The sequence below is a fragment of the Hyperoodon ampullatus genome (genome assembly GCF_949752795.1).
Source record: "Hyperoodon ampullatus genome assembly, chromosome: 17".
NCBI lineage: Eukaryota > Metazoa > Chordata > Mammalia > Artiodactyla > Ziphiidae > Hyperoodon > Hyperoodon ampullatus.
This window is the reverse complement of record NC_136930.1, coordinates 75,231,335-75,254,225: the sequence shown is the minus strand read 5'-3', so window position 1 is coordinate 75,254,225 and position 22,891 is coordinate 75,231,335. Positions and strand designations below refer to the sequence as shown.

The following is a 22,891-nucleotide window of genomic DNA, read 5'->3' as shown; positions in this document are numbered from 1 at the left end:
AAGTAGTGTCTTCTTGACATACCCTGTCCATTCGGTTTTTCACTTCACCATATAATTTTCACTTCCAGAAATTCAGTTTCCTGTGATGTGTAATACGCTCTCCATTCCTGGTAATCTCTGTTGCTCACGTATGTGATTGTGCCGTTTATTTCTTCAAGCTTTTCATGCCAGCTGTTTTGTGCCCTGTATCTGACAGTGACTCTGGGGTTGCTGGGCTGTCTCAATCTGCTGTTCCTCTGACTTCCTGAAGCTCCCAAGTGTCTTGAATCAAAGCCTGGTGGCCCAAGACTGCAGAGTGGGCATCTGACAAGAGCCAGGGAGTGAATGGCACAACCCACCCTCCCTCAGGTCCCAGCTCAGTCCAGGTCCAGCATCCCCACCTGCGGGCGGCATTGGGTCAGCCCTCTTCACCTCCAGCACTTTGGGTGTGTAGGGTGGGGTCCTGCAGACCTACTTGTTTATTACTGTGTTGGTTAAACATTCATTGTTGTAGCTCAGCCTGTCTTCTGATAGCAGTTCTCTTTTTCTTAAAGTGTATTGTTTAGAAGTTCTTTTATATGTGTCTTTGGTGGTAAAATTCTGCTCTTGTCATCTTGTAGTTTTCTTTATTTCACCTTGTTCGTGGAAGGTGAAGATTCTTTACTCCTTCGCAATTCTAGTTTAATCGTGATATTTTCTCAGTACTGTCCCCTGGGTTCTGTCTTCCACCGCAGCTGTTGAAAAGGCCCACCCAGGGCTGTGGATGAGGTGTGGCTGGGAAGTGGTTCTCCAAGCACACTGAGGCTGTCCTGCCCCGGGACCAGCAGCCAGAGCCTCCGGGGGGTCAGCATTGCCCTTTCCTACTGGTTTTTGCTAGTAGCCTAGAGGCACTTAGAAGTGTAAATATTTTCTCAGTATGGAAAAGAATTATACATGAATGCAGAATGTTTCTTGTTAGTTTATTTTAGGGTTCTGGTTTTTCTTGCCAGTAAGGAGAAAAACTGTGAAATAGTCCATATAGTTGCTTAGTTTTGCCAGAAAATGTATGGACAGTCTCTGTAATTTATAATATACTGAAGAAAACTACTTCAGCTTTACCACATTTCAAAATAACTATTTTCAATTATGCAATAAATAATCAGGCCCAACTTCAGAGAGTGGGAAAAGCACTATCTAAAAACATGTGCATTTTTTCTTTAAACCAACTAAAGAGTTAATTAGTCTCTTTTTTCTATGTCTTTCTGACCCTGGGAGGACCAAGGTGCCTTTTCTGTAGGCAGAGGGGAAGTACTGGCTGTCAATCTCCAGCCGCAGGCCCAGAATGTGGCCTCCCGGGGTCTTACCCTGCAGGGTGCACTCTGGAGTGTACTCAGGTGGCTCTTTTATTTAGGCCTCCTGTAAATCAGTGACGGGAGTCAGATGAGATGTGTTAAGAAAAATGTTTTGTTATCAAGCTTAAAAACTGCATTGCTGACAATGACAGATGAAACCACAATAAGCTAATAATACAGTGTTAAAATTATGGTCCCTAATGTGATATTGTAGAAGGAAGAATCTTATGTACCAATGATTCTTCTTCAACGTACAGAATTATACTGTGAAATTATTTTAAATGAATCACGTAACTTTTCAGTTCTGCTCATTAAGTGGTTTGCTTTTTTTAGAAATTCATTTTTAATCATCTTTGCATTTAATGTATTTTGCTGTAGTTGTTTGTGTAACTGTGTCTCTTCTCTACTAGAGTAAGCTGTATTGATGTAGAGACTTGCTGATATTTCCAGCACTTAACAAAGTGTCTGATGTTTATTAGGTATTCCATTGATACTTCCTCAGTGAATAAATTTGTGATATAAAATTAGCTGAGGTTAATTCTAATTGTGCATTGTTTTCATTCATTTTCAAAAATTGTCTTTATTGTCAATAATAATCTAGTGCTTTTTTTAGCTGCCTGTAATAATTTATCAATGAAGGGGATGCTCACAGATTTGGCATGAATTGATTGACAGTGGCTTAACTAAGATAGAAGGTACTTTCTCTTTCACATAAAACAAGTGCTAGGCAGTCAGTGCTCCTCATCACCAGGGCACTAGGCCCCTTGAATCTTGCCACCATCATCCATAACTGCCACCTGGTAGCCTAAGATGGCTGGTTGACCTTACCTGTCACAAGGAGGAAGAGATGGACCTTTTCTCTCTCTCCCAGCCCCCTTTAAGGACACATATGTGCAGGTAGTGCTTTCCCTGAGAGGGACATTGGCTGAAACAGTGTCACATGGCCACACCTGGCTCCAGGAGAGGAAGGCAGCATCACCTGGTATACCTGGCCAAAAGATGACTTCTCATTACTCAGGTTGAAGGAGAGGATCATTAAGAAGCAAACAGCAATTTCCATTGAAGTTAGAGAATTTTAAGTTTTATCGGTTTTTAAGAGGCTTAAGGTATCATTTTAGAGGTTAAAGGACCTCAGTGATATTCTTAATGATACTCAATTCTTGAGGGTTTTGGGATGAGGATAAGATAGGGATACTGTATGAAAACGTGCGTTGTAGTTTTATTTTAAAGTCGTTTTTGGTTGCCTTTTTTGCTGGGGCTTTAAATTTATGAGAGTTACATCCACAAAATATTAATTAGTTAAAGCCAACAGACAAGGTCTGAATCTTCTCAGATGTAGTGCTGAAGGAGAGATAAGTTTATACTTGACCTGAGAATTCACTTATAAGAAGCTTAATGTATGTAAATAAAGCTATTCAAGCCTCAGGCCTCCCAAGGCCTGCTGTGTCATGGGTTTTGGGCGTGAACGCACGTGTGTGCAGGACAAGGCCCCAGGCTGGGAGTAGCTAGGCGGGACCGAGTGCGCTCTAGAAAGATCCATGGGGGAGCTGGTGCGGGGTGTGGACTGCTGGGCAGCGCCTCTTCCCCCTGATGCGGGGGGCGGCGCCTGCTGCCTGGACCATCGACGGCGAGTGTCGTCAGGGGAGCGGGAGGATGGCGCAGTCGGTGGGGGGGCAGAGCTCCGAGGTTGGACAGAAGGGAAAGAGCAAGACGGCCTCATCAGCCAGCAGTGGTCTGAACGTTTCATTAGAAGGACAGAGGTGAATTAAACGTTAACGCAGAAAATTCTGGTTTAAAATCGATCACAAATACAGTTTTAAGCCCCAGACACCCTAAATCTCAACGAGTAACTTTCCGGGTTCTGAGAACGTGCTGTCTGATGGCGCCTGTCACGCGCTTGCACAGCTCGGGTCCGTGCCTCACCCGAGGAAGAACCACAGGGCAGTGACTCCCCCCTCCCCCTCCCCCACCCACATCTGAAGTGATGCCCAGTGTGGGGAAGTGGGGGAGCACAACAGGCTTGCTTTCTTTGAAGCTTCAAATCAGAGTGAGTTGCATCTTAGAGAAAAGTCGGAGGAAGAGTTACTGGGAGATCTGCTCCCGTGCACGAGCAGCCCCAGCCCAGGCTCCTGTCTGGCCCCCACTCCCTCCTGCGGGATCCGCGGTGGTCTTGCTGAGCGGGCCCCCCGGAGTCCCGGGCAGTCGTGGTTGTCCCTGTGGGGCTGTGTGGCCGGGCCCACCGCCCTCTCTGAGGAGCCCCGGGGGCCAGGGAGCCGAGGCCGAGATTTCCTTGCTGTAAGCCCGCGCCACCATCGCAGCGCCCTAGGCTGTGAAGTGTCCTGTCCGCCCAGCCAGAGCGTGTGCCCTTAGCCCTCGTGGCTCTGAGCACCTGAAGTGGAGCCGGTGCAGCTGGGAACTAGACTGTTAACTGAATCTTAGCTAATTTAAGTGTGAATCCTTCATGGGGCTACTCTTGTGGACAGTGCGTTCTCACCTAATATTAATATCTCGTTAACTGTGCGTGTGGGTTAAGAAGGTTCCTTTGAGCTCACGTGGGAAATCTGACAGCCTGATACTGGAGTTTGGGAATTAGGGGGTGGCTGTATCCTAAAAGTTTCATGAAAGCTAGTTTTAGTCAAATGAGTTTACCTGTATTTAGGATCTACCCTTTGATAATTATTTACATAGTAAAGAATTGCCTTGTTATAAAGGCCAGTAGTTTTATTTTGTTTGTGCCACATCAGTAGTGTTTACTGTTTGGTTCACCTTACCTCACGGCTGTGCAGACTTTGGGCTCCAGTGAGTTTTATGTCACATAAAGCTGAGAGCTAGCCTGCTGCCCATCAGAGAGCGCATCGTAAGCCAGTGCCCGACACGGGCTGGAGGGAGGTGGCCACGTGTGAAATGGGACAGCCTGTGTGGCTCTGCCAGGCTTCCTGGAGAGTGCGGAATGCAGATGTCTCAGGAGGCTTTCCCTAAAACCGTGAGCGCAGCGCCTGAGGTGTTTCCCAGTGTCCTCCACCGCCAAGCCTCGTAGATGGGCTTCTTGGTAAAGTTAAATCAGAATGTGTGGAGGGTGGTGGTGGTGGTATGGAATTCTCCCAGCGATTCTGTGTACTTTAGCCTCATTTTTCTTTTCTCACTTGCCATGTGTCCCATTTTAAAGGGTTCTAATGTATGGGCAGGTGTTACAGACTCATTATTATTCAAAAGTAGTTGGACAAACTAAACTGCATACTTGCTAAACATTAGTTGGCCTTAGCTTTTTCTTTCCTTAAATGGAGTTGTCCTCACCTTGGAAGTAAAAGTAACACCTAGTAATAGGCTTTATTTTCACACAGAAAAATTCAACCCCCTTGGTCCATCTTTAATTTTCCCATTTGTGACAAAAATGAGTATGATACATTTTCTACTTTCCATTGGACTCTAAGAAAAATATTGGGTTGGCCAAAAAAGTTCGTTTGGGTTTTCCGTAATATCTTATGGAAAAACCCGAACGAACTTTTTGGCCATCCGATAGCCACAGAGCGGTGTTGAGTAGTGGCAGCTGATGGCCTCACCGTGGGGAAGAGGCCATCCCTGGCCCTGGTGTTTCCTGCCCCCCATCCAAAGACCTCCGTGGCCAGCTGCCTCCTTGAGATCTCCACCAGGAGGTCTCGTGCACCCTGCTCGACCCCTCGCCAGAAGCAGAAGTCCCCGGAGGCGCCCCCGGGCCCCCGGCCTTCCTCTTCCTGGTGCCTCAGCCTGCCCTTGTCACCTTTCACTCAGCGCTGCTGGCTCTGCGTCCAGAGCATCCCTGAGTCTCTGCTGCCCACCCTCCCTCCCACCGCCCTCCTCCGGGCTCCCGGCAGAGCCTCCCTCCCACCTGCCTTCCGGCCTGTGTCCTCCCCTCCTCCCTACAGCGTGTCTGCTCTTGGCAACATCAGGTCACGCCTCCCTCTGCTCAAGACAACGGCTAGTCAGGCCTGTAGACCAGACTCTCGCTGGACAGGAGGGGTGTCCCGGGTGTTTCCGGGGGAAGGGGAACTACCCGTATAGAGTTCTAGGGACTTAACACATTCGCAGCGCTGTTGGCAGCAGGGATTAGCATCCCTATTTTACACGTGGGTCACTGAGGTTGACAGGCACGAAGGCATAGCCAAATCCTTCCTACGGCAAAGCCAGGATTCCAGTGCCGAGCTCCCTCTGTGAAATTAAGTTCTTTTTATTATGGAATAGCTGCCTGCAAAGGAAGATAGGGAAGAAAATGCTCAGGAATAATGCCTCTAAGATTCTAGGGTGTTGGTTTATCTTTTATGTGCTTATTTTGCTACTTCCCATAGTGATTAGCACACAAATCCTTAACATGCAAAAAGTTCCTGTCTTTTTAGGAGGCAACAAAAAGTGGAAGAACTTGGGTGGACGCTTTTCCCTGTTCGTATCTGAAAAGATAAGGGAGGGAAGTTATAAACAAAAGAGGTTAGAAGAATAAATGGAAAGCCAGGAGTTGTATGAATTTGCTGATAAGTAAAACCAGGAAACAGTGTGTGTCATAGGGGCTGAGGGAGGGTCGTGTGCGGGGGTAGTGAACACTGCCAGCATCAGCATCATCGAGTGAAAAGGATATGAGGACTGAGACCAGGACTTAGCAAGGAGCTCGTCGGTTTAGGTGCTGACGGGTAGAGGGTGGACTAGGGGGTTAGGTTTGGATCTAGAGTCAACCATAAACTCTGATATGTTTTCTATGGTTTCATTGGTAATACCTGCTAACTTACAGTTATGTGTGAAGAAGTCATCCCTGCTTTATTTTTTTAATATACTTTATATTCATTTTATTTTTTTATGTAATCCTGAAAAGGTACCTTTATTTCTCTTTTCTCCTTCTTGATCCTTTTATATTTTCCATGTGTCTCCTGATAATCTTTCATGTCTAGAGGCTTTATTTCATCTTACTAGCGCACGATTGCCCTCTAGTGGCCAAGAGCTTGGCGCACTTAGTTCCCAAAGTAAGTAGAAAATGAGAGTGAGCCGTTCTTTGCATCGGTTTTCTTGACCGGAACGCGTTGAGGCTCTTGTTACTAATGATTGATTTTGTAGCTTGACCTAAAGAAAATGACGGGATTTTCAGCATTTCCACACATTCAGCTTTTTGACCTTAGGCCACTCACTTAATTTCTCTTTTTTTGGTTTGTTTCCTGTGTGAAACTGGGAATATAAACATTGATTAATGTTAATCAAAAAGTTTATTTTTAAAAACAGTCAACTTTTAGGATTAATCTAAGGTATTTAAACTTCCCTGCTATATCCCAGATCTTCCCCTAATCAGGCCAGTCTACTTTGTGTACAAATACAGCATTTCCCAGTTGGAATCGAGGTTTATAAGGCTAACCTTCAAACAATGTTCCAAGAAGAACAGTTGGTTTACATGTTGTAATTTACAAAGAGGCAATACTTTAGAGGGTTTGCAATAGTAAGGCTTAAGAAAAAAAGACTTTCTACCTAAACCAACTTGTATGCGTGTTTCCTGCACAGATCTAGAAAATTACTTGTCCCACCTGTTCCATGACTGTGCGGGTACATTGGAGCTTTATTATACTTATTTCCTTCTAGAATAACGTGTGGAAGGGTAAATAATTTAAACTGCTTTTATGTTCTTGCGACAATGTCATGTTATTCATTGATTTGGTGGTGTTATTTGTTAATACACTTCTTTTTATATTTCAGAAAAGATGTTGGTTTGAAGCGATTTTTTCCTAGGAGTTTACTGGACTCAGTCAAGGTAATTAGAGTCTGCTTTATCGTAATAGGTGACCGTGTTAGGCAGACACCTCCCTCGTGCTATGCGGTTTTCTCCTTTACGTGAAAAAGTCATAATATAAAAAGCCGACAGTTATTCTAGTCATACTGATGGCAAGTAGATTTTTAAAGGTGTAGCATTCTGCCAGAAAACCATGGTTTCGCTTCTTGATTGTGAGTGCACCCGGCTAAGTACAACACCAAGAAAGCTGCATTCACAGCGGTCCTCATCACCTAAGTCTTTACAGTCTCGGGTATTTTGACACACAAAAGTAAAGAAGCGGCACATAAAAGAGCCATAGTGGCAGCCGTAGCGTGTGTGCGCCCGTGTGTGCGCATGCGTAGAAGTGTGTTCAGGCCTGTCTTCTCTTGTTTCGACCAAGGGCACTCCTCCCCGTTAGTAAGTCTTGCAGGACACCAGTTCCTGTCTCTGCCTGTAGCTCCCACTGCAGGGGAGGGGATACCGGGGACCTGAGGTGTGGTTCCCCAGCCCATCCAGAACATGGTCCAGTGTGGTGTGAGGACGCAGCTTTGGATCAAGATAGAGTCCAGCTCAGCTGAGCTCTGCCATTTCCTAGCCTCATGGTTTTGGACCTGGTTTCTTACTTCCACAACGAAGAAAATAATATTTCGTAGGGTTGGTGTGGCTGTTTAGCAGATCAGTGTGTGTATATGTATAAATTACTACCACAAGTTTATAAACTGTGGCTGTTACTGCTTTGACTTTTTATCACAGAGCACATGTTCCACACTAGAGCAGCCATGTGGAAGACCCTCCCACTCACTGAGGCCCAAGTGGGATAAGACAGAACACAATGGTTCAGAAACTGGCTCGGAAGCCAGACTGCCTTGGTGAAAGTTGTGACCCGATCACCTTGAATCACTTGGGACTCAGTTTGACCTGGAGAGTGAGGCCCTGGTGTGGGCGCAGAAGCCCACCCTGTGCATCAGCCTGCCCTTTGCTGGGTGAACCCAGGGGGAGAGGCTCACAAGTGTAAGACACCGTTCTTCAGGGCATTTACCCCATCATTGGACAGAGAAGTGCACCACCCAGTGTAAAAGTAAAAAGCAGGAAAGGATACGAAAATGGCTGTATCACATTAGTAGCACCATCAGTGCTCAAACGTTAGTCCTGGGGTGGCCTGAGAATTACTGCGAAGTCTCCTTAGAGCTGTGTGTAGATAAGCAGTTATCACAGGGGGTATGACTGCTGGCATTTGGGCACCCAAGAAGTTATTCTATATTTAAAAACCATCCTCATACTTCAAACAAGCCACCCCAGGTCCAGGTCACAGGTGCCATGGTGTAAGTGTAGCCAAGGTGAGAAGGCCCCAGGGAGGTCCCCCATCGCCAGTTCTTCTAAAGCTCAGCCTCGGCGTCCTCTCCCGTACAGACTGCTCACCTCCCTAAGGGGGGCAGCAGAAACCTCCACCTTAGGTCCTGCTCAGGATCTTCATTTTTAACTTCACTTTCTCAGGTTTTAATTACTAGATATTTACTTGTTTGCATGTTGTCTGCCTGCTTCACTATGTTTTAAGATCCACGAGGACAAAGATAACATCTGCCGTGTTCTCTGCTCTGAACCCTGTGTTTGGCATAGTCCCGGGCACGCAGTAACATCGGTAGATCTTATTTAAGTGAAAAAATGCATGAATGAGTTTAAGGGCCACTTGAAAGATGACTGGACGTAGAGGAGGCACTTTCCAGGTCGAGGGTGCCATGCAGAAGGAGGCGTGAGAATAGCGCAGGTGATACTCCTTCACAAGACAGAAGGATCAGAAGGCTGGAGAAGCTCGTTTCCCTGGGCAACGTCCCAGGGAAACGTCCCCGTTCCTGCACAGGACTCGTCCCCTCCAGGTGTCTTTCAGGCTGTCCCTCAGGACCCGGCCTGACCGGCCTTCCTCATCCTGACCCTGCTGCCGGCCCTGATGTGCTTCTGCTGCTGTTTGAGCTCAACCTGGCAGTCAGGTCAGCCCTGTGACTAGAGCTCAGACACTGTGGTCACCTGTGTGGACGTCAGTACTCAGATGAGAGCACGTAGGGGCCCTGGGTGTTCATGGCAGGTGTCATGGCAGGGGAGGGACATGGTCACCTTTTGGACTTTAGACCATAAACCTGACAGCAGCCTGGAGGACAGATCGAAAGCAGAAGCACTCCAGTCAAGCAGGGTCGGAGGTGATTAAGGCGATCAAGGTGTGCAGTGTCAGCCCTGGATGCAGTGGTAGCTGAGCCTCGTGTGTGTGCGCACGGGGAGCGGAGGGGAGGGAATTGACCCTCGGTAGCTTGAGAAAACTTCGCGAGCCAAACAGATAGCACTTGTGTTTTCTGAAAGGTTCAGTTGCTGCTGATTTTGATGCGAGCAGGGAGAACAGAATTGACTTCTAGCTTCTGTTTCTTAGGTATAGATTCGTCTAGTGTTTCATTTCTCACGTGCTTTCTAATATAAAGGAAATCTTTACTTTTGTAAAACAAATAATGTATATTTGGCTTCTTAAATAGCTTAATCAGTAGCTCATATCCTTATGCCAAAATTTTTTCACCTTCTATGTAAATTCTTTCAACTGATTGCCATCAGACTCTTGTGGGTATGACTGACATAAACGTATACCCATAGGTATGTAACAGCTACAGTACAAATCAGGTTGTGTTCAGACAGTCTCCTCTTCAAAACTATTGCCAATGAAACTTCAACTAACAAGAAATTCGCATCAGCTTCTTGTTTCTCCCGGACTAGCCCTATAGAATGGCTAGACCAATTAGTATTTGCTTTTCCAAAGGCCGTTTTGTCTTATGTGCCTTTTTCCCTTCATATCTAGATTTCTAGAAGATCATTTGTAGTTAATGCTCACATTGAAGGGTTGAAAGGTTACCTTATATTTGATGGAACTTAAGCTATGATTGATGGATGGCAAAACAGGATTGGGGCCCATGTGCCCAATTACTAAGAATAATTTACAGGACATTTAACTTTTCTGACTCTTTGATCTTAGTAGTGCCAGAGGCACATTTATAAAAACACTGCACCAGTAAAACTAACAAGTCAGTCCCAAGCTGAGGATAGTCTACAAAATTGACAGCTGGGCGATGGGGAGACTTGAGTAAATGCAGTGTGGGGTCCTGGAGCAGTGAGAGGGCGTCAGCGGGCAAACTAGGGGGTCTGAGTAAAGTCTGCAGCTAGCGTGTGCTCTTGTACCAACGTTGGTTTCTTCATTTTAACGGATGTGCCAGTGTCGTGTGAGATGTTAACGTCCGGGGCAGGGGGTTGGGGGAGGCGGGCCCTGGCGAAGGGCAGGAATTCCGTGCTGTCCCTGCAGCTCTTCTGTAAATCTCAAGTTACGTTGCAAATAAAATAGCCACATTTCAACTTCTTTGAGTGTAATTCACAGTAGAAATCTAATTTCAGAACTAGAAATGTCGCAAGATCAATAGTTATCAGTTGTTTGAAGTATCTGTACTTCAGAGTCATAGGATGGTTTCCTAGGGTCCTACAGGAGCACTTAGTTTAGTCATCACTCCCAGCCCTGTGGTTAGCACGGAAGTGCCTGGCTCGGCAGTCATTCAGCAACCAACTCCTGGCATCTGCTGTGTGCCAGGGAGAGTGAAGCCTGGTGTCAGCACGGAAGTGTCCGTCTGGTCTGGGCTCCTGTAAGTAGGGTGGAGAAAAAGCACGCTTCAGACCTACACACACACACACACACACACACACACACACACACAATGGAATGTTACTTAGCCATAAAAAGAAGGAAATCTTGCCTTTTGCAGCAATGTGGATGGGCCTTGAGGACATTGTGCTCAGTGAAATAAGTCAGACAGAGAGAGACGAATACTGTGTGACCTCACTTACATGAAAAGAAAAAAAGCCAGCTCATAGATACAGAGAACAGGTTATGGTTGCTGGAGGTTGGAGTGGGTGAAATGGGTGCAGGACTCAAAAGGTACAGCCTCCAGTTATAAGCAAGTCCCAGGGATGTGATGTACAGCGTGGTGACTGCAGTTATTAACACTGTTTTGCATATTTGAAAGTTGCTAAGAGGGTACGTCTTAAAAGTTCTCATCACAAGAAAAAGCAATGTGTCACTATGTGAGGTGATGGGTGTTAGCTAGACTTACTGTGGTGGTCATTTCACAGTATATACAAATATTGAATCATTGTATTGTACACCTGAAACTAATACAACGTTATACGTCAGTTATAGCTCAGTTAAAAAACACACACTTCGCATGCACTGCTAACGTATCTATGTTTAGCATTTGGTAGGTGGGGAGATAATTCCTCAATTAATGTTTCTTAGCCTGTTACTCTTTTCTTGCATATTTCCTTTACCACTACATTATAACTTTTTCATCCAGGAAGCCCTCGGAGTCCATTGTTGCTAGCAGCATCTGATAAATATTAGGTTGATTAATATGAAATTATTTTTGTTGTTCAGAAGGCTGAATAGCAGCAATTTCCGATGATTCATCCTAATAATACTGCCTCATTTTGAGTAGTTTTCTCTCTGTATATGAATTGGTTTAAAATTGACTAGCATTCATTGATAGATGCCTTGTTTCCTAAGTCTGGGCAAACACAAAGCTGATGTTGAAACCCTATAAACAGGGAAGTGTATTGATTAATATCAAGAGATTCTAGGGAGTCAGATTTTGTGGAATTGTTTTCCTTACTGAGAAAGGAGGAAAGAACTGGTGCTTTCTGAGGCATCCTTTTTAGAAACGAATCTGGGGCTCCTTTCAGATAGCGAGGGTTTTCTAGTTCTCGCCCAACACTGGCTGCTGCAGGCCGGAAATCTCAGTCTTCTTGGGTGGCCACATTGAAGCAGAGACCCCGAGAAAGCTCGGGCTCTCACTCCCGGCCAGGTGCGCCCGCGGGAGCCGGGGTGTGGCTCTGTGTCCCCAGGAAGCCAGCCCTGAATGGGCACGCCCCCCTCCTCCAGCTCCCGCGGCTGCTGCCCATGAGTGTGACTTCCTGTCTTAGCCGGGTGACGTGTAGGACTCGGGAGGGGCCGGGCAGCGCAGCATGCGGAAAACTGACCGATTCAGCTGGATGACACAGAGAGGTGAAACTGTAGCTCAGGCTGTCTGTCTGCTAGCACTGCACAGTTACTATTTTCAAACCTATTTGCCCAGTTACTCAGAAGTTTTCCAGCAGGTTGAATGGTCAGGTGCACAGTTTAGTTGACCCCATGCACACCCCTTCCACGGGTGCTGGGGGTCAGGGGACAACAGTGAGGGAAGGAGACGTGGAATTGGGAGCGACTGTGCCGTGGGGTCGCTAGGAGATTGAGGCTCAGCAGGGACCACAAGGTGTTGCGTTTCCTCTTTACACGTGCGCATGTTTACCTGTTACTGAGAGTGATTTCTACACACTTAATAAAGAGCTGACTAACTACGTGTAATGCTCACATCACAGATATTTCCATTTTCTTGTTTTTCACTAGTCTCTCTTCTACCAGAATTCTGTGTCCACGGGAGACCATCACAGAAATCAAAGCAAGAGCGGGGCTGCTGTGTGGGAAGCTTAGAGAAAAGAACGTGGCTTTTGGAAAAGCACTTTGAGGACGTGACAGTGCAGTGGGTTTTGAGAGGTGGGCAAAAGAGGTCAGGGTTGCCGCCTAGGTTTCTGTCTCTAAGCAGCTGGGAGATTTGCTGAGATGAGGAGGACCAGGCCTGGAAGAAAGTCACAAGTTCTCTTGGTGGCACGCCAGGTTTCAGGTGTCTGGGAATTTCAGGTGGAAAGCTCAGGCGGGCACGTGCACGTGTGGGTCTAATGCTCAAGAGGAGACGCAGAGAGTGTTTGCAAAGCCTGGAGTCAGAACAGCTGTTACATGCCGTCTCAGCGGTATGTGGTGAGAGTGGCCTTTTTCAGTCTCTGGGCTCGTGGCCAGAGCTTGGACAGCTCTTCCCCAAACCACGCGTCCCAGACTTTTCTTTTACAGCGTCCAAGGCTAACCACTCATGTTGTAGGTAACATCTGATAACAAGTCAAGCCTTGCTGCCCTTGAACCCATTTTGCTTCTCTTCAGTTTAGTTCCTGTGATCTAAAGCCATAACTGATTCTTCTCTTCCAATCGCCTGTAGTTCCACACTAGGCTCACCTGTCAGAGCCCCAGCCCTGGTTAAAACCAGTGTTGGCCTACCAAGCAGGCTTTGGCCCGCACTTGTTCCTGCGGCCACTGTATTTGTGGGAGTCATCAGGCCCCATGCCTGTAATCACGTCGGCTGGAGACCGTAACGTTCTGACCCAGCCCTGCTGTCTCCCGAGCTCGGGTCTGTATCCAGCTTTATGCTCAGTGGTTCAGATCAGGAGACTTGCGGACCTCAGGCACGTTCAGAATTAACGTGACTTTATCTCCCCGGAGCCCGCCCCTTCTGTCTGCCCGCTTGTTCCACCCAAAACTCGAGTTGTGTCGACTTCCCGCTTTCCCTGCCATCTCGAGCATTGTGCAGGCGGCCATGCATGCCCGGCGCCGGGCTTTCTGCTTCCGTTCTCCCCACACCTTCTCTGCAGGAGCAGAGCCAGCTTTTGAAATACAAGTCACCGGCCCTAGGTTATCTAGGGCCTGCTCTCTGCCCCCCGCCGCCTCGCACCCTGGTCTTCATCTCCAGTAACTGCAGCCCCGCCGGAACTGGATCCCACGCTGACCACTGCTGCTAGCTGTCCAGCTCACTCTGCGGTGTCCCAGATCCAGTAATCCTTTGGCCACACTGGCACCTTCAGGCCACTCCCGGCAGGCTGTCACCGCCCTGACCCACCAAAGTATGCCACCCCCTGCTGATTCACCTGCTCCCACTTCCCTGACTGCTGAGATTAGCAGGCCGCCATGGGATGAGGTCCTGTCCCTGCCCCTCCAGATCCCACACTGGTCCTGTCTCCAGTCTCCTGGCCTTGCTTCCTGTCTGTGTGCACCTCACGCCGAGGCTCAGGTGGCCCCTGGTGTCCTCTAAGACCCTCCTCCGCCTGCGTCTCCCAGTCTTGGCCATTTCAGTTCAGTGGTGACTCTTACCTCTCAGTACATCCTGTTGATTCTGTTTTCAGAACAAACCTGAAATCTGACTACTTCTCACTCCTTTGTGCAGCGGTGCCTGGGTCCCGTCACCTCTCGCCTGGGTGATGTTGGTGGCATCTCACTGGATTTCTCCTGCTCCCTTCACTGTTCCCAACGTGGCAGCCAGAGTATTCCTGTCAAAATCTATGTCGGATCACAATATTCCTATTCCAGGCCGCCCCAGGGCTTTGCATCTCACCGGGTGGGCCCAGTTGCGTCCTGTGGCCCGCACCCTCTCGCACCCTTCCCCAGACCTCATCCATCGCACATCCTTTGCCCGCTGCCCCCCTCAGGCCACGCTCCTCTCCCTGACACACCATGGACTGGGGGCTCGCCGCCCTCCACCATCCAGACGCTCATGGTTTATAAATAGAAAACTCACATAAGTGAAAAGGCACCCAGAGATCACCTGTGATCCCACTACACAGAGAAGAGAGGCATGGCTGGTTTGTCTTCACTGTGCGTTGGTGCGTGTGCCTGCCTGTGTGAGGCCCATATCCTGTGCTCTCCTTTTAAAGGCATCTACACTACAACAGATTGCCTTGGCTTATTTTTTCATGTAGCACTGTGATACGGATTTTCCTGTCAGTAAATGGGCTGTGCACAGCAGTCTTAGGCCATCTGGCTAGCAGGCACACTGCAGTGAGCATGGCCGGTTGTGGGGCACTCTACACACTTCCGTGATGAACCTCCTTGTTGCTGGATCTTTGCACAGTTCTTTCATCACTCCTGAAGAAGAATTTCTCAAACGTTGTGGTTTTAAAGTTTTTGATTTCTTATTGCCAAATTGCCTTCAGAAAGGGTGTGTCGACTTCCCCGCCCAGGTTGGGATGTGTGAGTGCCTTTATGTCCCCTCCTTTGCCGACTCCAGGTCACATGCAAATATAGCCCTTATATTTTTAATGCCTAACTGTTTACCACATGTTCTAATAAGCCAATTATTGCTTTACCAATCTCTGTTTAAGAAATAAAGCTTGGTACTGCTGAACTGTATACTGTAGAATGGTTGCGATGGTATATTTTATGTGTATTTTACTATAATTTTTTTTTTTATAAAAGAAACAACGCTCTGATAAATACAACATTTGGTGAACGTAGGTGGTATTAAGTGGTGGCTGGACAAGAAATGTTCCTTGGTGTTGGCTGTTATTGCTGTGGTCTTTACTCATTGTTGGCTCTAAAAAGATGTTTGTAATTTTATCATGCAGGCCAAAACACTAAGAAAATTGATCCAACAAACATTTAGACAGTTTGCCAACCTTAATAGAGAAGAAAGTATTTTGAAATTCTTTGAGATCCTCTCCCCAGTGTACAGATTTGATAAAGAATGCTTCAAGTGTGCCCTTGGTGTAAGTATGGGGACTTGGAAATAGGGTGGGACTAGGTGTGATTTCTTTTGCTTTTTCTTATCCATGTATATCTAAATTTCTGATTGAAATCTAATTTGTCACATTTTTAACAACATGAGAATATTTTATCATTTTACAGTGGGGAAAAATACAAAAAGAAAATGTGTCAACGTGAGACTAAAACCATCCTTTTTTAATAGCTTGCCTAAGATTTTTTTTTTATTCCAGCCCAGCGATTCATTGATTAACTGTCCTCTAAGGGCTAGTTTACCTATTCAGATAATCTTCCCAAAGAAACCATTGGCTTGAGACCCACTGGAATGAGCGCAGTCTGTCTGTCTCTGCTTAGGCTCAGCAGATGCTGCACTATGAAGTTGTAAATATTTTGTACTATTTGGTTACAAAGATCAGTAGCAAGCTAGTCCAGCCCCCCTTTGGTCCTTTAATGTGTCCATGGTTCTTTATCTAAAATATCTTTTTCCTTCTGGTACCTTTGCTGTCACCTGTTTCACCTTCAAGTCAAGCTGGATTATTTCGGTGGAGCTGGCGATTGGCCCCGAAGAAGGAATCAGTTACCTCACAGACAAGGGCTGCAACGTAAGTGTGCTTTGGACAAGTCTTGGGAGCGGCCTGTGTGGAACACATCTCCTTTCGGACCTGATTGTGGACAAAGGGGAATCAAAATAAGGAAATGAGGATTCTCTTGGAAAAGACATCATTCTGCCATTAAAGCTTTCCGTTTCACAGCATTTATTGCTCAAGGGATTGAAAGGAAGAGACAGCCTAGGTCGAAAGTTTTTGAAATTCTTTAGTCGGGAAGGAAAGGAATCATACAAATTGCACATATGTTGGTGAGATCTGAATGGGGTTGTTACAGTTTATCTGGAGAAGTTTTAGATACTAATTTCTTCATTCAGTTCTACATCTAATTTAAGTATATTTGTACTTGTATCATGTCCTTTGAAACAGCCTCTTCTGGCTCTTTCCAGGATCAAAAAAGTCACTAAGAAAAGGGCAGCCAACCCAATAGAGGATGTCCAAATAGTTAAGACATAAGTGAAGCGACGTTCAGCCTCACAGTCATCAGATAAATGCACAGTGTGATACTATTACACACCTACCAGAACGGCTGAGGTGAAAAAGATGAGTAATTCCAGGTGTTGGCGGGCATGTGGAACAGCTGGATGCTTCATACACTCTGTGAGGGTATAAAGTGGCACGACCTCTTCAGAAAGCTCCGTTATCTGTCTTCTCTTTGATTTGTAGTCTCTTGTATTCTCTTGCAAGGTTTTCTTTGTCCTTTCGCATTTAACCCACGTGGAATTTTGTGTATGGTACAAGGTGGGCCTGTGGTGTGTCCGGAGGATGGGCTCTGGAGTGTGCAGCCGGGGTTCCCAGTGGGTCACTCTCATGCTGGCCTTGTGACTTTGAGTCCGTTTCTTCACATCTGGCTTGTGTTTCCTCGTCAGCAAAATGGCAATAATAATTACAACTACCTAAGAGAGGTGGTAGGAGAATTAAGTGGGTACTGAGTGTGCAGTGTTGAGATGAAGGCCTTGCCCAGAGGAAGCACTTAGAGGATGCTGGCTGCTGTCACTGTCCCCTTGTTGCTCTTCTTGTTGGTGTCCCAGTGAGCAGACAGCCATGTCAGCACGGTAATCATATCTTTTACCTCTGAATTGAATTTCTGCCATCTTTGTGATCTAATTCTGGATCCTCTGTTCTGGTCCAAGGACACAGTTCTCTCTTTCTGTACTGATTCCATCCAGATGGGATTGCTCTAGGTTGGTGCTGCATTCCTGTGTCATCTTTTTTTGGTACACTTTCTGCATATATCGTTTTTCTTTTGTACACTTTCCTGGCTATTACTGGCTATTTAGTCTTTCAAAACCGAATTTATAGCATTAGCAGAAAATTCTGTTGGGATTCCAACTTGTTTGTTAATTTGTGAAAGTAGATATTAGTTAGTTATCTGTCCCAAGAATATGGTATGTCTTTCTATTTGTTCAGGACTTCTTTTTTTTTTTTTTTAAATTTACTTATTTATTTATTTTTGGCTGCATTGGGTCTTCTTTGCTGCGTGCAGGCTTTCTCTAGTTGCAGTAAGCGGGGGCTACTCTTCGTTACAGTGCGCGGGCTTCTCATTGTGGTGGCTTGTCTTGTTGTGGAGCATGGGCTGTAGAGCTCAGACTCGATAGTTGTGGCGCACGGGCTTAGTTGCTCCACGGCATGTAGGATCTTCCCGGGGCTTGAACCCATGTCCCCTGCATTGGCAGGGGTGGACTCTTAACCACTGTGCCACCAGGGAAGCCCGTTCAGGACTTCTTTTACATCCTTCAATAAGATGTCATAGTCTTTTTGGTATAGATTTTTTGTATTAAGCTAATTCATAAGTATTATAGAGTTTTTGGCCTTATTGGGAAAAAATTTTTTGGCCATTTCCAATTTAAAATTCATACTGTGAACATAGCAGAATATACTTGATTGTTGTTTATCATATATTCAGCAACCTTAGCAGAATATACTTGATTGTTGTTTATCATATATTCAGCAACCATGTTCATTTAATAAGTCATTTTTTATTAGAATCTTAGATTTTATAGGTATATAATCATGTAATCAGCAAAAAAAAGAATAGTTTTAACTTTTTTCTCTAATCTATGCAGTTCTTTCCTGTTCTCATATTCACAGGCACCTTGAAGATCATGCTTAATAACAGGTGGTAGAGGATATCCCTATCTTGTTTTAGGTTTTAATTTATCAGTTAAAAGTGTGTCATCATTCAGGATAATTTTTGATGTTGGGTTTTAGTAATGTATCTTTTTTAAAACAAAATTTATCAGTTGTGTGGGGTCTTAGTTGCAGCACATGGGCTCCTTAGTTGCAGGACATGGGCTCCTTAGTTGCAGCATGCGAACTCTTACTTGCAGCATGCGTGTGGGATCTAGTTCCCTAACCAGGGATCGAACCCGGGCCCCCTGCATTGGGGGTGCAGAGTGTTATCCACTGTGCCACCAGGAAAGTCCCTTTAGTAAAGTATCTTTCATGTTTTTAAATTATGCCTTTCTTTGCTTAGAATTTTTTTTTTTTTTTTTTTTTTGCGGTACGCGGACCTCTCACTGTTGTGGCCTCTCCCGTTGCGGAGCACACGCTCTGGACGCCCAGGCCCAGCGGCCATGGCCCATGGGCCCAGCCGCTCCATGGCACGTGGGATCCTCCCAGACCGGGGCACGAACCCGTGTCCCCCGCGTCGGCAGGCAGACTCTCAACCACTGCGCCACCAGGGAAGCCCCTTTGCTTAGAATTTTTATTCGGAGTGGCTACTAAATTTAACTGAAGGCTTTTCAGCCATAATGATCCTGGTTTTTTCTCTTTTGATTTGTTATTATTTTATATTAATCTTGATTAGATGTGCTGATATTGAGCCATTTAATAACTCCTACTTGGTTATGCTGTATTATTATTTTGAAATAGTGATTTATTATATTTGCTACTATATAGAATTTTTGCAGCTGTTTATAAGTGAAATCAATCTAGTCTTTTCTTTTTACATTAGCTCTATGAGGACATGATATTAGAAGTTACACTAATTTTATCAGGCTGTGAATTAGGGGCCTTTTCATCATTTTGCGGCCTGAAATATTTTAAGTCAAGGTAGAATTGTGTGTTCTGTGAAGGCGGATAGAATCAATCTATGTTACCACATGGTGCCTTTTTCAATGGTGGTGTTTAACCATTTTTTCAGCCTCTCCAGTAGTAATAGATCTATTCAGGTTTTCCATTTCTTGTGTCAGTTTTGCTAATTCATACTGTTAGCGTCTCATCTGCTTTTCTACATTTTTAAATTGTTGCCATGGAGTTGCATCTCGTGATACTCTTATGATCTTTCCAGTAACTTTATTTCTATATCCTTTCTCAGTCCTAAGCTTGTCTATTTGGATTTGTCTCTTCAGATTTGCAAAGGATTTATTTCAGCCGCTTTTGAAGGACAGGCTTAGCGGTTAGGGTTATAGCATTAATCTATTTGTCTTCATTAATTTCAGTATTTATCTTCACAGATTTCCTTTTCCTAATATCTTTTGGTTATTTTTATTCTTTTCTTCTGCTGTTCCCTTTAAGTACTTCTTTAAAATTTATTCTTTTTATGTGGCCGACCTTGAGGGATAATGTCAGAATGAGGCAGAAAAACAATGGGTTAAAAGAAGGAATAAAAAATAAGTTAAATACAATAATTTCCATAGCTCAACTTTCTTTTTGTGCTTTGGAAATTTTTTTAAATTGTAAGATGCCAGTAATGGGAATATTTTAATATAACCATTTACTGAAATTAATTGAGATATTTCTCATTTCATGTGTCACCACTGACTTAATGGTATCTGGTTCCCGGTGTGTTAGAAGGAGCCTCAGGCCTCCTCTATGACAGTGTATGTACCTTGTGCCAGCAGCTCAAACATCAGACTGGCATCGCCTTTGGTGATGTCCTTTTCCAAAATGGTGAGCAACTCATAGTAACATTCCAAAGACAGGAAAGTGTAATATTCCCTGAATTACACCTAAGTTGCGTTCCTGGAAAATTCCATGCAGAGCATGTGTTTTCAAATAGATGTGGGTTCTAGAATCAGATTTTTCACCAGCATGAATAAACACCAGGACATTTGAAAGCCATTCAGGACACAAGACAGTTTTTCACCACGTGGGAATTTCCTGCACGTTATGTGGCCCCTCACAGCCCTGGTCCTCACTCATGTTCCTCATTCTTCGGTCAGCTGAAAACAGCCCCCAGGGAATGGCCCTGCCCCAGTGAGACCAGAGCACATCCCATCAAGACGAGGTCCTGGTGGGGAATTAGATCAGAGAGGCAGGCAGAGGTCAGATCAGGTGGGTGTTTGATTCCTTTTGGCTAGCATTGTACTGTTTTTACAGGGGACTTAATAGGACCAGATTTACATTTTAAAATACCTCCCTGGCTTCCGGGGGTTGTCTGTGTAGAGGACGAACACGGATGAAGGGACACTGGCTGGGAAACAATTGCAGGACGGATTCTGAGCACCGTGCAAGACGGTGGCTTGTACTGGAGTGGTGGCCGTGGGGACGGAGGGAAAACGCACGGATTCTGGGTGTTGGGAGCTGGGCTGGATGTGGGGTAAGGGAAGGAGGGGAGTCAGGAATCATGCCTTCATATTTCCACTCAGGAACCAGGTTGAATGGTGATGCTTTTGTTGAAGTGAGGAAGACTGGAGGGGGAAGGTGTTTTGAGGGGGCGTCCCCGTGACTGTGCTGGGTGTGCGGGCAGTCTCTCTCCAATGTCCACGCGAGGATGTCATGTAGGGAGTGGGATACTTGAGTCCGAGCCCAGGACTGGAGATGGTACTTGTGCCACAGGACTGGATGGTGTTCGCCGGGCAGGCCGTGCACAGCTGGGGAGAAGAACGGGGCCCAGCACAGAGCCCTGTAGCACTTGAACGTTTGTGGGTTGAGTAGGGGAGAAGCCAGGAAATGGAAAGAGAGCCAGGGAGGGAGGAGGAGAGCCCATGAGGGCAGAGGCCACAGGGGCCAAGAGAGGGCCGGGCGTGGGGGCCGTGCTGTGTGCTACCCAGGGGATGGAGGACTGCCCGTGGGCGTCCGTGGCGGGAGCCTGACAGAGCACAGCTGTGCCTGAGAGCAGTGCTGCAGAGACGCTTCCCTGTGAAGGGGCGCGGGGTAGGAGTCCCCTTCTGAACCGTAATTCTGGCTCAGTCCCAGTGGCATAATCTGTGCTGAGTGGGGCACTTGGCAGGGAGGGGCTGATACCTGTGATTTTCTAAGAGAAAGAGGTCCTAACTAGGCCGATTGTTTTGGATAAACCTGTAGGAATCATCTCACGCAAACTGGTCGTTGTCATGAAATGGTAGAGGATGAAAGACGGATGGGCGTATTTTGTCTGCATAAGAAGAAAGAGTTTACTCCTCTTGGGAAAATGAAGTGTCTCTCTTGGCCTGTCTGTGTGGGAAGGGTCCTTTGGATACCCAGCGTCCCCCTAGCACTGTTACACTCTGGAACTTCAGAACGTTTCAGAGACTTGTTCTAGCTCAGGGTGCATTGGGAGTGGGAACAGGTCCCTCTCTCTGTGAGAAGTGGAGCAGAATGTTCCCTTAGGCCAAGAATTTCACACAGTTCCCCCCAGACCAGAGGGTGAGTCAGGTCAGGGACTCCCTTCTTCTTTCTCTGTCATGTGTCATGTGGGACTGGTGACCACTTGTCCAGCTCCTGAGGATGGAGTGCCCCTCGGCCGTCAGGAACACAGAGAGCAGACACATCCCTGACCAGGGAGGTGAGCAGGTGGCCCTAGCAGGTCCCTGACTGCTCCTCAGAGGGAGAATGACCCCCCAGGCGACACGGACAGTTGGTTTCCTCAGACATCCTGTCTAGGGAGGTGTCCTCAGGAGGATGAGGTGGGCTTGGGACCATGAGGATTGCACAGAATAGTTCACATGAGTCTTGCATCTGTGGTCCAGAGTGTTTGCCTTTTCTTCCCAAAGCCCACACACCTGGCTGACTTCAATCAAGTGCAGACCATTCAGTATTCAAACAGCGAAGACAAGGACAGGAAAGGGACGCTGCAGCTGAAGATTGCAGGAGCGCCTGAGGTAAGGAGTGTGTCATGGTGGGAAGACGGAAATAAAGCGCTGTTGTAGAAACGATTATTGTTTCTGGGTGCAGGAGAAGTATTCATGGGTCATCAGGATCACAGCTTTCTCTAATGTAATAAGCGTTACGTTACAAATAATAATGATTAAATGCCCTCAAGAGTAGAAAACAGGTTTAAAAATTAATGGAGCCTTATTGTGGAGATGCTGGAAGATTATCATGAATTACCAAGAAAATCAACCTCTTAGAATTATATAAATTCTGTAAACTATGTTACATTGTTATTTCCCAGACTGTGCAGTATGTGACATTCTCTGGGGGGTAATAATTAGGAAAATAACCACGGCAGCAGCTGGTACTTTCTGCCACATATGTCCCCACTGTCTGACACTTAACACAGAAGCCAAGGACAACACACGGCATCCTCAGAACCCAGCGGAAGAGGCACTTTGAGATACTTTGGTTACCCCGAGTCTGTAGATGAGGGAACCAAGCACAGGATGGTAACCACGGTCCTAGTAGGTGGTAGACATGGAGTTCATCCCAGACAGTCTAGACCCAGAGCCTCTTCTTAATCAGCACGTGGTGTGGAAAGTAAAGGCAGGCCTGGCACGAGAAATGAACATTTGGCAAATACTGCATAAGGTGACCTTTCTGAAAGACGGACAGAAAATACTCACATACTGAAGAGTCTGCACAACCTGGCGGCACACGCAGGTTTACTCGTGGGTGAAGCCCGTTCTTGGAGCTCACCTGGCCCCACTCGCACACCTGGGCCCTG

At 46.3% G+C, this 22,891-nt stretch overlaps 1 protein-coding gene across 25 annotated transcripts in view; it reads left to right on the top strand.

Moving 5' to 3' along the window:
• Nucleotides 1-22,891, top strand: part of PTK2 (protein tyrosine kinase 2) — a gene marked incomplete at its 5' end in the record, with an annotated part of 198,079 nt that overhangs the window by 74,923 nt on the left and 100,265 nt on the right. For 21 of the 25 annotated variants that reach the window (XM_079722516.1, XM_079722514.1, XM_079722518.1 and 18 more), the window contains 4 exons: nucleotides 7,014-7,068; nucleotides 15,343-15,483; nucleotides 16,003-16,080; nucleotides 22,002-22,109. In XM_079722516.1, the coding sequence (XP_079578642.1) occupies nucleotides 7,014-7,068; nucleotides 15,343-15,483; nucleotides 16,003-16,080; nucleotides 22,002-22,109 (382 nt within the window). The remainder of the gene's footprint in view (nucleotides 1-7,013; nucleotides 7,069-15,342; nucleotides 15,484-16,002; nucleotides 16,081-22,001; nucleotides 22,110-22,891) is intronic. The other 4 variants (XM_079722510.1, XM_079722512.1, XM_079722509.1 and 1 more) reach the window with 1 other exon arrangement.